A 13,436-nucleotide genomic window follows, 5' to 3' on the forward strand; every position below is an offset into this window, starting at 1 on the left:
ACGTCTATGTGAGAACAATTAAAACAAAATTCTTACAGAATATAAGTGACAACCTGTAAAAGGTTATTAATAAAAGGACCCGTTAATTATAATGGCATTTTACATATAATAAACATATTTTCAACTTTATAGCTAACTTTTATGAGCTTCATTCCAAGATCATTAAAGCCAAGATTAATAAGAGAGACTGATATTTCCTGAACATTCCAAATCTCTACAAATTTGGAAACAAATCAAAAGCCAGCCATATTCCCTAATAATACCAGCACATTATGGAGCTCATGAGCCTAGTTTATGAAAAACCTGTTTCTGTCAAAAAGTAGAAAATTTTACATATTCTTAAAAATGACAATTTATTTGGAACTAAGTTCACCGGAAATAAGATTTTTTGGAGACAGGAGTCTTGCTATGTTGCCCGGGATAGACTTGAAAACCTGAGCTAAGCAATCCTCCCATCTCAGCCTCCTAAGTAGATGTGGCCACAGCACTCAGCTATGGGAATAAGATTTTTAGCTTATATTCCTAGTGTGTAACCTAAAATAAACACGGTAGATCAAAAGTTCTTGGGCCTTGGCTGGTCTGAGTGCAGTGGTGTTTACAACTAATCGATCACAACCTGTTACAAATTTATTCCTTCCTTCTCTATTACCACTGCTTCACTTGACCAGCCTTTAAAAAAAAAAAAAAAAGAATTTCTTGGGTCTTGACTAAGCAGCTTACGAAATTACTAATGGATATAATGAATGGCATAAGGCTTAAGAAATTAAATAACTTTTAAACTGTAATTACTTAAGTTGGTAAATTTCATGCACTTTAGAGGTGTAAAGTCATACATCACCATCTCATTCACTGTCAATAACTTGATGCATAATAAGCATCGGAAATAGCAATCTGCCTCAATTTTATAAAATATTTACAATTTACCAATGAAAATTCTGAAAACTCATTTTGAAAAAAATAATTAGGCAATTAGCTCACAATTATCCATACAAATTTAATACAGCAATTGTAAATCATGTTTAATCTAAAACTCTATTGACCTAAAAATGTATATACTATTGATGTATATTGGAAGGTGGGTCTTCTCCCTTCCTTCACGTCCAAAGTATTCACTAGACCTGAAGCAAAATAATGACTATCACTCTGAAGAGCTAACTTTGAAGAGGCTTCCTCATCCTAAATGCCTATATAAAAATACTCATCTATTCAGCAAATATTTTGTGGACATCTATTGTCAGGTACTTTTCAGACCCTGGATATAACAGTAAACAAAATAGAGCCAGGCGCGGTGGCTCACGCCTGTAATCCCAGCACTTTGAGAGGCCAAGGCGGGAGGATCACGAGGTCAGGAGATCAAGACCATCCTGGCTAACAAGGTGAAACGCTGTCTCTACTAAAAATACAAAAAATTAGCTGGGCATGGTGGCATGTGCCTGTAGTCCCAGCTACTTGGAAGGCTGAGGCAGGAGAATCTCTTGAACTGGGAAGCAGAGGTTGCAGTGAGCAGAGATCACGCCACTGCACTCCTGTCTAGGCGACAGAGCGAGACTCTGCCTCAAAAAAAAAAAAAAAAAAAGAAAAGAAAAGAAAGAAAATATACCTTTAATTCTACAAAGAGAAAGATAAAAGATAAATAAGCTAAATAAGTAACTTCAGATAAAATGCCATGAAGAAAATAAAACCAGAGAAATAAGACATTAAGTGACTTGGAAGAGAAACAGTTTGGAAAACAGAGTAGAAACTTTTCTTGGCCAGGCACAGTGGCTCACACCTATAATCCCAACACTTTGGGAGGCTGAGGCGGGTAGATCACCTGAGATCGAGAGTTCGAGACCAGCCTGACCAACATGGACAAACCCCGCCTCTACTAAAAATACAAAAATTAGCTGGGCGTGGTGGCGCATGCCAGTAATCCCAGCTACTCAGGAGGCTGAGGCAGGAGAATCGTTTGAACCCAGGAAACGGAGGTTGCGGTGAGCCGAGATCATACCATTGCACAGCCTGGGCAACAAGAGCAAAACTCCGTCTCAAAAAATAAAAACAAATAAATAAATAAAGTTTTCTCTAAGGTGTTATTTGAGCAAAGATCTGAATTATAAGAATGAATCAAACATGCTAAGATCTGGGGCAAGAATACTCTAGGCAGAGGGCAGCAAGTATACAGACTCAAAATAAGCTTGACATGTTTCAGGAATAGAAGAAAAGCCAGTGTGACCGGAGTATTGATGATAAACGAGGAAGAAGGTAAGAAATGAGGGACTTTGTAAGGCTGGATGAGGTTCAGAATCCATTTACAACACAATGGGGAAGTCAATTCAGGATTGTGAGCAAGGAAGCGACATGAACATACATTTTTAAAAATCTGGCCAGGGCTGGACACAGTGGCTCATGCCCATAATCCCAGCACTCTGGGAGGCCAAGGCAGGTGGATCACTTGAGGTCAGGAGTTTGAGACCAGCTTGACCAACATGGTGAAACCCGGTCTCTACTAAAAATACAAAAATTAGGCCGGGAGCAGTGGCTCACACCTGTCATCTCAACACTTTGGGAGGCCAAGGCAGGCAGATCACCTTAGGTTGTGAGTTCAAGGCCAGCCTGACCAACATGCTGAAATCCCATCTCTACTAAAAAAATACAAAGAAAATTAGCTGGGTGTGGTGGTGCATGCCTGTAGTCCCAGCTACTCAGGAGGCTGAGGAATGAGAATTGCTTGAACTCAGGAGGCCAAGGTTGCAGTGAGCCAGGATGGTGCCACTGCACTCCAGCCTGGGCAACAGAAAAAGCCTCCATCTCAAAAAATAACAAATAAAAAATCACTCTGGCTTCCCTGTGGTGAAAGAACATCAGAGCAGCATGAGTGGAAATGGAGAGGCAAAATCAAAGGCTACTGTAGTAGTTTAAACAAGAAATAATGGTGGTTCGGACTTCACAGGGAGCAATTGAGATAACAAGAAATGATCACATTCTTGATATATTTTGAAGATAAAACTGGCCAGAAGCAGTGGCTCATAACTGTAATCCTAGCACTTTGGAAAGCAGAGGCAGGCAGATTGCTTGAGGCCAGGAATTGAAGACTAGCCTGGGCAACATGGCAAAACCCCATCTCTACAAAAAAATTAGGTGTGGTGAAGCAGGCCTATAGTCCCAGCTACTCTGGAGGCTTTGGTGGAAGAATCACTTGAGCCCAGGAGACTGAGGCTGCAATGAGCTGTAATAACACCACCACACTCCAGCCTGGGCTACAGGGCAAGACACTGTCTCCACAAAAAAAATAAAATAAAATAAAAATTAAAAAAATATATATATATATATGTATATATAGGAATATATATGTATAAATAAAACTAACAGAATTGGATATAGGACTTTAAGGAAAAAGAAGAATCAAGGATGACTCCTTGGGTTTTGGGTAAATGCAACAGGGTAAATGGGAGTGTTATTAGTAGAGACGGGAAAGACTGGGGAAATCAGGTCTGAGGAGGAAACCAAGAGTTTCATTTTGGACTTATTAAGTTGAGAGACTATTAGCTTTCCAAATGGAAGTTTTGAATAGGCAGATTTTACAGGCATCCCTCAGAGATATTGCAAGTTCTGTTCCAGACCAACACAACAAAGCAAACATCACAATGAAGCAAGTCACACAAAATTTTTGGTTTCCCAATGCATATAAAAGTTATGTTTACACTGTATTATAGTCTATTAAGTGTGCAATAGCATTATGTCCTTTTAAAAAATGGGTGCCTTGCCAGACATGGTGGCTCGCACCTGTAATCCCAGCACTTTAGGAGGCCAAGGTGGGTGGATCACCTGAGGTCAGGAGTTCGGGACCAGCCTGACCAACATGGTGAAACCCTATCTCTACTAAAAATACAAAAATTAGCCAGGCATGGTGGCACATGCCTATAATCCCAGCTACAAGGAGGCTGAGGCAGAAGAATCGCTTGAAACTGGGAGGCAGAGGTTGTGGTGAGCCAAGATCACGCCATTGCATTCCAGCCGGGGCAACAAGAGTGAAACTCCATCTCAAAAAAAAAAAAAAATGGGTGCCTTAAAAAATACTTTATTGTAGGCCGGGAGTGGTGGCTCATGCCTGTAATCCCAACACTTTGGGAGGCCAAGGTGGACGGATCATCTGAGGTCAAGAGTTCGATATCAGCCTGGCCAACATGATGAAATCCCGTCTCTACTAAAAAAATACAAAAATGGCCGGGCGTGGTAGCTCACACCTGTAATCCCAGCACTTTGGGGGACCGAGGCGGGTGGATCACAAGGTCAGGAGTTCAAGACCAGCCTGGCCAATATGGTGAAACCCCAACTCTACTAAAAATACAAAAATTAGCTGGGTGTGGTGGCGGGTGCCTGTAGTCCCAGCTACTCGGGAGGCTGAGGCAGGAGAATCACTTGAACCCAGGAGGCGGAGGTTGCAGTGAGCCAAGATCGCACCACTGCACTCCAGCCTGGGTGATAGAGCAAGACTCCATCCCCCACAAAAAATACTTTATTGTTAAAAAACACTAACAAGCCATCATCGAAACCATGAGTAAGTCATAATCTTTTCTCTGGCTGGAGGGGCTTGCCTCGATGAGGATGCCTGCTGACTGATCAAGGTAGTGGTTGCTGAAGGCTGGGGTGGCTGTGAAAATTTCTTAAAATAAGACAGTAATAAAGTTTGCCATATCGACTGATTCTTCCTTTTATGAAAAATTTCTCTGGAGCACATGATATTGTTTGATAGCATTTTACACACAGTAGAACTTCCTTTGATACTGGAGGCAATGCTCTCAAACCTTGCTACTGCTTTATCAACTAAGTTTATGGAATATTCAAAATCCTTTTTCAACAATGTTCACAGTAGATTCCATCTCAAGAAACCACTTTCTTTGGTCGTCCACCATAAGAAGCAACTCCTTATCTGATCAAGTTTTATCAAGGGACTGTAGCAACTCAGTTACATCTTCAGGCTCCACTTCTAGTTTGCTACTACCACTATATTTGCAGTTAATTCCTCCACTGAAATCTTGAACCTCTCTCCAAGTCATCCATTAGGGAGGTTGGAATCAGCTTCTTCCAAACTCCTGTTAATGTTGATATTCTGACCTCCCATGAATTATAAATGTTCTTCACGACATGTAGAATGGTGAATCATTTCCAGAAGGTTTTCTTTTTTTTTTTTTTTTTTTTTGAGACAGAGTCTTGCTGTTTTCAATTTACTTTGCCCAGATGCATCAGAGGAATCACTATCTATGACATCTATAGCCTTATGAAGTGCATTTCTTAAATAACACATTTAAGACTGGAAAGTCGAAATTACTCCTTGATCCATCACGGGCTACAGAACAGATCCTGTGTTAACAGGCATAAAAACAAGATTAATCGGCTGGGCATGGTGGCTCATGCCTGTAATCCCAGCACTTTGGGAGGCTGAGGCAGGCGGATCACGAGGTCAGGAGATCCAGACCATCCTGGCTAACACGGTGAAACCCCGTCTCTACTAAAAATACAAAAAAATTAGCCAGGTGTGGTGGCAGGCACCTGTAGTCCCAGCTACTTGGGAGGCTGAGGCAGGAGAATGGCATGAACCTGGGAGGCAGAGTTTGCAGTGAGCTGAGATCGAGTCACTACACTCCAGCCTGGGTGATAGAACAAAACTCCGTCTCAAAAAAAACAAGATTAATCTTCTTATACATCTCCATCAGAGCTCTTGGGTGAATTCATGCATTGTCAATGAACAGTAATACTTTTGAGTCTTTTTCTTTTGGGGCAGTAGGTCTCAAAAATGGGCTTAAAATATTCAGTAAACCATACTGTAAACAGATGTGCCGTTATCCAGGCTTTGTTTTTCCATTTATAGAGCTCATGCAAAGAAGATCTAGCATAATTCTTACGGGCCCTCAGATTTTCAGAATGGGAAATGGGCATTGGCTTCAACTTAAAGTCTTCAGCTGCATTAGCCCCCTCTAACAATAATGTCAGCCTCTCCTCTGAAGCTTTAAAGCCAGGCACTGACTTCTCCTCTCTAGCTATGTAACTCCTACATGGCATCTTCTTCCAATATAAGGCTATTTCATCTCCATTGGAAATCTGTGTGTTGTTTAGCTAGCTTCACTGGTTATTTCCTAGCTAACTTGCTACACCTTCTACCTTCTACATCAGTACTTAGTGCTTTATCTTGCACTTTTATGTCATGGAGATGGCTTCTTTTCTTTTTCTTTTTTTTTTTTTTTTTGAGATGGAGTCTCGCTCTGTTGCCCAGGCTGGAGTGCAGTGGCATGATCTTGGCTCACTGCAACCTCTGCTTCCAAGGTTCAAGCGATTCTCCTACTTCAGCCTCCCAAGTAGCTGGGATTACAGGCACCCACCACCATGCCCGGCTAACTTTCTGTATTTTTAGTAGAGACGGTTTCAGCATGTCAGCCAGGCTGGTCTTAAACTCCTGGCCTCAGATGATCCTCCCACCTTGGCCTCCCAAAGTGCTGGGATTACAGGCGTCAGCCACTGTGCCCAGCCAAGATGGCTTCTGTTCTTAAATCTCATGAACTAACTACTGCTAGCTTCAAACTTTTCTTCTGCAGCTTCTTCACCTCTCTCAGCCTTCACAGAATTGAAAAGAGTCAAGGCCTTGCTCTGGATTAGGCTTTGGCTTGAGAGAATGCTATGGCTGGTTTGATCTTCTATCTGGAGCACTAAAACTTTCTCCATAACAGCAATAAGGCTGTTTGACTTTCTCATCATTCATGTGTTCACTGAAATACCACTTTTAATTTCCTTAAAGAAATTTTGTTTTGCATTCACAACTTGACTAAATTTTGTCACAAGAGGCCTAGCTTTTGGCCTATCGTGGATTTCAACATGCCTTCCTCACTAAGCTTAATCATTTCTAGCTTTTGATTTAAAGTGAGAGATGTGTGACTCTGCCTTTCAACTGAACACTTACAGGCCACTGTGTTGAGGTGGGGGTTGTTTATTTTTTTATCCTTGTTTTTTTCTTTTTGTTTTTTGAGACGCAGTCTCCCTCTGTCACCCAGGCTGGAGTGCAGTGGCACAATCTTAGCTCACTGCAACCTCCACCTTCCAGGTTCAGGCGATCCTCCTGCCTCTGTTTTTTTTTTTTAAAACAGTCTCCCTCTGTTGTCCAGGCTGGAGTGTAGGTGGGACTACAGGTGCCCGCCACCACGCCTGGCTATTTTTTGTACTTTTGGTGGAGATATGGTTCCACCATGTTGCCCAGGCTAGTCCCAAACTCCTGACCTCAAAGTGATCTGCCCACCTCAGCCTCCTAAAGTGTTGGGATTACAGGCGTTAGCCACTGCGCCTGTCCCACTGTAAGGTTTTTAATTGGCCTAATTTCAATATTGCTGTGTCCCAAGAAAGAAGGAGGCTTGAGGGGGAGGGAGGGAGATAGGAGACCAGCCAGTAGGTAGAGCAGACAGAACATACATTTATCAATTAAGCTCACCATCTTAGGTGGGCACAGTTCATGGTGCGCCAAAACAATTACAATAGTAATATCAAAGATCAATGATCATGAATCACCATAACAGATAAAATAATAATGAAAAGCTCTGAAATATTACAACAATTACCAAAATGTGACACACAGATACAAAGTAAGAACATGCTGTTGAAAAAATGGTGTCAACAGATGGGGCTCAACAGGCTTGCCACAAACCTTTGTCAAAAAACATACCATTTGGGAAGCCAAAAAAACAAGGCATGCCTGTCTATAACTCTAGAGCTCAGAAGAGAGGCCTGGGCTAGAAATATAAATTTAGGAATCATCATCTCACAGATCATAGGACACAAAAATAAACTAAATGATTTTTGGCGACATTATACCACTTGATGCATTTAAAACCTTTTGATCTGGGCCGGGCGCGGTGGCTCACGCCTGTAATCCCAGCACTTTGGGAGGCCGAAGCGGGCAGATCACGAGGTCAGGAGATCAAGACCGTCCTGGCTAACACGGTGAAACCCCATCTCTACTAAAAATACAAAAAATTAGCTGGGCGTGGCTGCAGGCGCCTGTAGTCCCAGCTACTTCAGAGGCTGAGACAGGAGAATGGCATGAACCCGGGAGGCGGAGCTTGCAGTAAGCCGAGATGGCGCCACCGCACTCCAGCCTGGGCAACTGAGCGAGACTCAGTCTCAAAAAAAAAAAAAAAAAACCTTTTGATCTGGTTAATCCATAGTTAAGTATTATGTGTATTTGCAAACATCAGGAGCAGCAGTGTATGAACAAACATACAGAAGAAAAAATAACTTCCCCAAACCAACTAGATTAAATTTTTAATATGGCTATTTAAAAATGTTTCAATTTGTATTATTTATGATTGATCCCTAATTTATGTGAGTTTAAAACTTGTCAATTAATATGCTCTAGAAACATTTAACCTCTATTGTAAATATTACAGTAATATAAATAATAGTTACCTTTAACTTAATGTTAGATAAACCTTCTTTTTCTATAATACTTCCAGAAAGCTGAATTGCAGAAGGAGAGTAATCAATTCCAGTAATATTAGAGAAACCAAATTTTGCCTAGAGAGAGAGAAATAATTTTATACTTTAGTATAAAATTTTAATATAATGTTTTGTCTATGAATTATAACATTCCTTTAGGACTGGGGTTATCTTATTTTTGACGTAGAGAAAATGACATATAATCCAATAATTCATAATGCTTAAATTTTATTGTAGACTCTAAATAAAAACTGAAAGTGTATGTACTATGACAATGCCTTTGTTTTCATAATATTTTATCTCTTTTTCAAAAGGAAATTCATGTTCTCAAAAATAATGAAAATATATGTATAAGCCCTCAGGCAAAAAAAGGTAACATTAACTTTTGATGCTGATAATTTCCAATTCACACATAAATTTGTCATATATTTTACTTAACCCAATTAAATTATATTAACAAAATCAATGCAAATGTAATAAGCTATCAATTTTTAAATTTTCCCTTCAGTGTAATTATACATTATGCAATTCTCTACCAGCCATGTGATTTTTAACCATCCTACATTTGTATACTACTTTTACATCTTTAAAAATATTTCATACATCCCATTATATCTTTACAGAAAACCTGTGAGGTAGGGTGGGCAGGTATCAGTATCCCCAAGAAGTTTCTTTAACTCATTGGACTTGAGAGTTTTGGTGTTTACTAGCCATTAACCCATCTAGGCTGTGTAGTGTCTATGGCAAAAGCATGGAGGCTTCTGGTCTTTACACAGACCCTAACAACACTAAACATTTTTAGACCAATGAGACTAAAAATAATTTCAAAGGAAACATGAAAAACAAAGTAAGTTACAAAGTACAGTATAGCCTGAAATTCCCTTCCTGCTCTTCACCATTTACTAAATGGTTACTTCGTTTAAAACTTAACCTACTGCCACATCAAATCCATGAAGACCTACCAAGTCTTTTTAACCCTAAGTAACTGATTCCTAATCTAAACTCAAGGAACAAGTATACCAATTACTTTCTACAGGTAGAGTGCTCCCTTTATTTTTGATTTTAATCTAAAGGTCTAATATTCTCTTTTTTGATGCCAACCTTCTACCCTTTTAGCTGTATCCCTCCTTACTCCTTGAGATTTTCTCCCCATTTCCCTTAACTGCTTCTCTGGGAGACCTAGAACCCAGGATGAGTCTATTAACTGATTCTTACCGGTTCCTTCTTTTTTTTTTTTTTTTTTTTGAGACAGAGTCTCACTCTGTCACCCAGGTTGGAGTGCAGTGGCACGATCTCGGCTCACTGAAAGCTCTGCCTCCCGGGTTCACGCCATTCTCCCACCTCAGCCTCCCAAGTAGCTGGGCCTATAGGCACCCACCACCACACCCAGCTAATTTTGTTTTTGTATTTTTAGTAGAGATGGGGTTTCACTGTGTTAGCCAGGATGGTCTTGATCTCCTGACCTCGTGATCCGCCTGCCTCGGCCTACCGGTTCCTTCTTCTCCCATGCCTGTTTATTCTTCTAGTACAACTTATAAAAATCACAAATAGATGTTTTAGGTTTCTAGAGATATCACTCAGGGCCTCAAACTATCTCCAATGTCTTTCACGTTCAATTTCTGGCACCCAAAAATGAGCAGACATTCAAGGAAACAACCAAACCCAAGGGGAGAAATTGACTTTAGAAACAGACCCGACAGGAGACCCAAATAAATGAATTATCAGGAAAAAGATTTCAAAACAACTGACAGAAATGACAATGACAAGTGGGAGAATTCTAACAGAGAACTGAAAACTACAACAGAGAAACAAACCGGTCCAGACACGGTGGCTCACACCTATAATCCTAGCACTTTGAGAGACGGAGGCAGGCAGATCACCTGAGGTCAGGAGTTCAAGACCAGCCTGGCCAACACGGTGAAACCCCATCTCTACTAAAAACACAAAAATTAGCCAGGCTAATTTTGTGGTGGCGAGTGCCTGTAATCCCAGCTATTTGGGAGGCTGAGGCAGGAGAATCGCTTGAACCCGGGAGGTGGAGTTTGCAGTGAGCCGAGATCACGCCACTGCACTCCAGCCTAGGCAACAGAACAAGACTCTTGTCTCAAAAATAAATAAATAAATAAAAATAAACAACATAATTGAAAAACATAATAATTAGGAAATTCAAGGGTGGGCTTGATAGCAGACTAGACACAGCAAAAAATAAAAAAAAAAATCAGCAAAGAACAGTCAGAAGAAAATATCCCTGTTATACACAGAATGACAAAAGAATGGAAAATTAAAAACAGGAAAGAATATCAAAGACATAATATGGGCCGGGCATGGTGGCTCACGCTTGTAATCCTATCACTTTGGGAGGCCAAGGCAGGTGGATCACCTGAGGTCAGGAATTTGAGACCAGCCTGGCCAACATGGTGAAACCCCTCTTTACTAAAAATACAAAAACTAGCCAGGCGTGGTGGTGGGCACCTGAAATTCCAGCTACTCAGGAGGATGAGGCAGGAGAATTGCTTGAACCCAGGAGGTGGAGATTATAGTGAGCCAAGATCGCGCCATTGCACTCCAGCCTGGGCTACAAGAGCAAAACTCTGACTCAAAAAAAAAGACAGAATAGAACACAGAATATAAGATGTAACACATACACACACACAGTCATGTGTCATCATGGAGTGTACTTACAAAAACCTAAATGGTAGAGCCTACTGCACACTTAGGCTACATGGTATGGCTTATTACTCCTAGGCTACACACCTGTACAGCATTTTACTGTACCGAATACTGGAGGCAACTGTAGCACGATGGTATCTGTGTACCTAAAGATTTTTTTTTTTTTTTTTTTTGAGACAGGGTCTCACTCTTGTAACTCAGGCTGGAGAGCAGTAGCACAATCATGGCTTACTGCAGCCTTGCCTCCTGGCTCAATCAATCCTCCCACCCCAGCCTCTCCAGTAGCTAGACAGGCTCATGCCACCACCATGCCTGGTTAATTTTTGTTTTTTTGGTTTTTTTGTAGAGACAGGGTTTCGCCAGGCTGCCCAAGCTGGTCTTGAACTCCTGAGCTCAAGTTATCCACCTGCCTTGGCCTCCCAAAGTGCTGGGATTACAGGCATGAGCCACTGTGCCCAGCCCTAAAGATATCTATACAAAGAAAAGGTAAAAATACAGTATTATAATCTTATAGGACCACCATTGTATATGTGGTACATTTCAACTGAAATATTGTTATGTAGTGTATGACTATATATACATACACACACACACAAAACCCTCTATATCCACAGGAGTTCGAGACCAGCCTGGCCAACATGGTGAAACCCCATCTCTACTAAACACACAAAATTAGCCGGGCATGGTGGCAGGTGCCTGTAACCCCAGCTACTTGGGAGGCTGAGGCAGGAGAATCGCTTGAACCCGGGAGTTGGAGGTTATAGTGAGCTCCGGAGTTGGAGGTTATAGTGTGTATGCATAGACAATTTTAACACACAGTCTATACATACACACACACACACACACACACACACACATACATACACACAAACATATATATATACCCAATCCATATGTGGAATCTGAGAGGAAAGGAAATGAGAATAGGGCAGAAGAAAAAATGGCATATGGCTAAGAATACTCCAATAGTGACAAAGGACCCAAGCCTCAGATTCAAGAAACACTATAAATTCAAGGCAGATGAAAGCAAAGAAAACTTCACCTAGACACATCATAGTGTATCTGATGAAAAACAAAAACAGAAAAATCAGCTGGGCATGGTGGCTTACGCCTGTAATACCAGCACTTTGGGAGGCCAAGGCAGGCGGATCACCTAAGGTCAGGAGTTCGAGACCAGCCTGGCCAACATGGTGAAACCCCGTCTCCACTAAAAATACAAAAATTAGCCAGGTGTGGTGGCACATGCCTGTAATCCCAGCTACTCAGGAGACTGAGGCAGGAGAATCACTTGAACCCCGGAAGCAGAGGTTGCAGTGAGCAGAGATGGCGCATGGCACTCCAGCCTGGGCGACGGCGCGAGACTCCGTCCCAAAAAAAGGAAAAAAGAAAAACAGAAAAATCTCAAAAACATCCAGGGAGTAGGGATGCGGGATACAAAGCGACAGATTACCTTTAAAAGGACGACAATAAGGCTTATAGCTAACAATAAGTGATAAAGAATGGAAGCCAGAAGATAGTAAAAGAAAAATAGTAACCTATAATGATATAGCAAAAACATCCACCAAAAATGTAGGAAAAGTAACCACCAAAAATGTAGCTGATCAATGAAAAAGTAGTATGTATAAGAAATGGTCTTCAATGGCTGTTAATATAACAAAAAGATGAATGTTCTATGCCAAATGTTCTACGCCACATATGCAAATATACACCAACACCTAATAAGTTTACTTGCCAAAAAAAAAAATCTAATAAAAATCTCTCAATCCAGGGTCAGCAATCTTTTTCTTTTTTTTATGGAAACACGGTTTCCTTCTGTCACCCATACTGGAATGCAACAGCGTGATCACAGCTCACTGCAGCCTCAACCTCCCCAGGCTCAGGCAATTCTCCCACCTCAGCCTCCTGAGTAACTGGAATTACAAGGACACACCACCACACCTGGCTATTTTTCTGTGTCTTTAGTAGACACAGGGTTTCACCATGTTGCCCAGGCTGGTCTCAAACTCTTGAGCTCAAGCAAACCTTCCACCTTGGCCTCCCAAGTGCTGGGATTATAGGTGTGAGCCACCATGCCCAGCCAGCAACCGTTTTCTATAAAGAAACAGAATAGTGGCTGGGCGCGGTGGCTCACACCTGTAATCCCAGCACTTTGGGAGGCCGAGGCGGGTGGATCACGAGGTCAGGAGATCGAGACCATCCTGGCTAACACGGTGAAACCCCGTCTCTACTAAAAAAAACCAAAAAATTAGCCGGGCATGGTGGCGGGCACCAGTAGTCCCAGCTACTCGGGAGGCTGAGGCAGCAGA

At 41.5% G+C, this 13,436-nt stretch overlaps 1 protein-coding gene across 8 annotated transcripts in view; it reads right to left on the reverse strand.

Annotated features, from left to right (window-relative positions):
• Positions 1 to 13,436, reverse strand: part of EEF1AKMT2 (EEF1A lysine methyltransferase 2) — a 45,440-nt gene that overhangs the window by 17,350 nt on the left and 14,654 nt on the right. For all 8 annotated transcript variants that reach the window (XR_010141640.1, XR_010141641.1, XR_010141639.1 and 5 more), the window contains exon 4: positions 8,431 to 8,538. Coding sequence is in view for 4 of the 8 variants with exons in the window: in XM_063727795.1 (XP_063583865.1) it covers positions 8,431 to 8,538 (108 nt within the window). In the remaining 4 variants the exon portion in view is untranslated. The remainder of the gene's footprint in view (positions 1 to 8,430; positions 8,539 to 13,436) is intronic.

This window comes from Pongo abelii, chromosome 8, assembly GCF_028885655.2.
Source record: "Pongo abelii isolate AG06213 chromosome 8, NHGRI_mPonAbe1-v2.0_pri, whole genome shotgun sequence".
In the NCBI taxonomy this organism is placed as follows: domain Eukaryota; kingdom Metazoa; phylum Chordata; class Mammalia; order Primates; family Hominidae; genus Pongo; species Pongo abelii.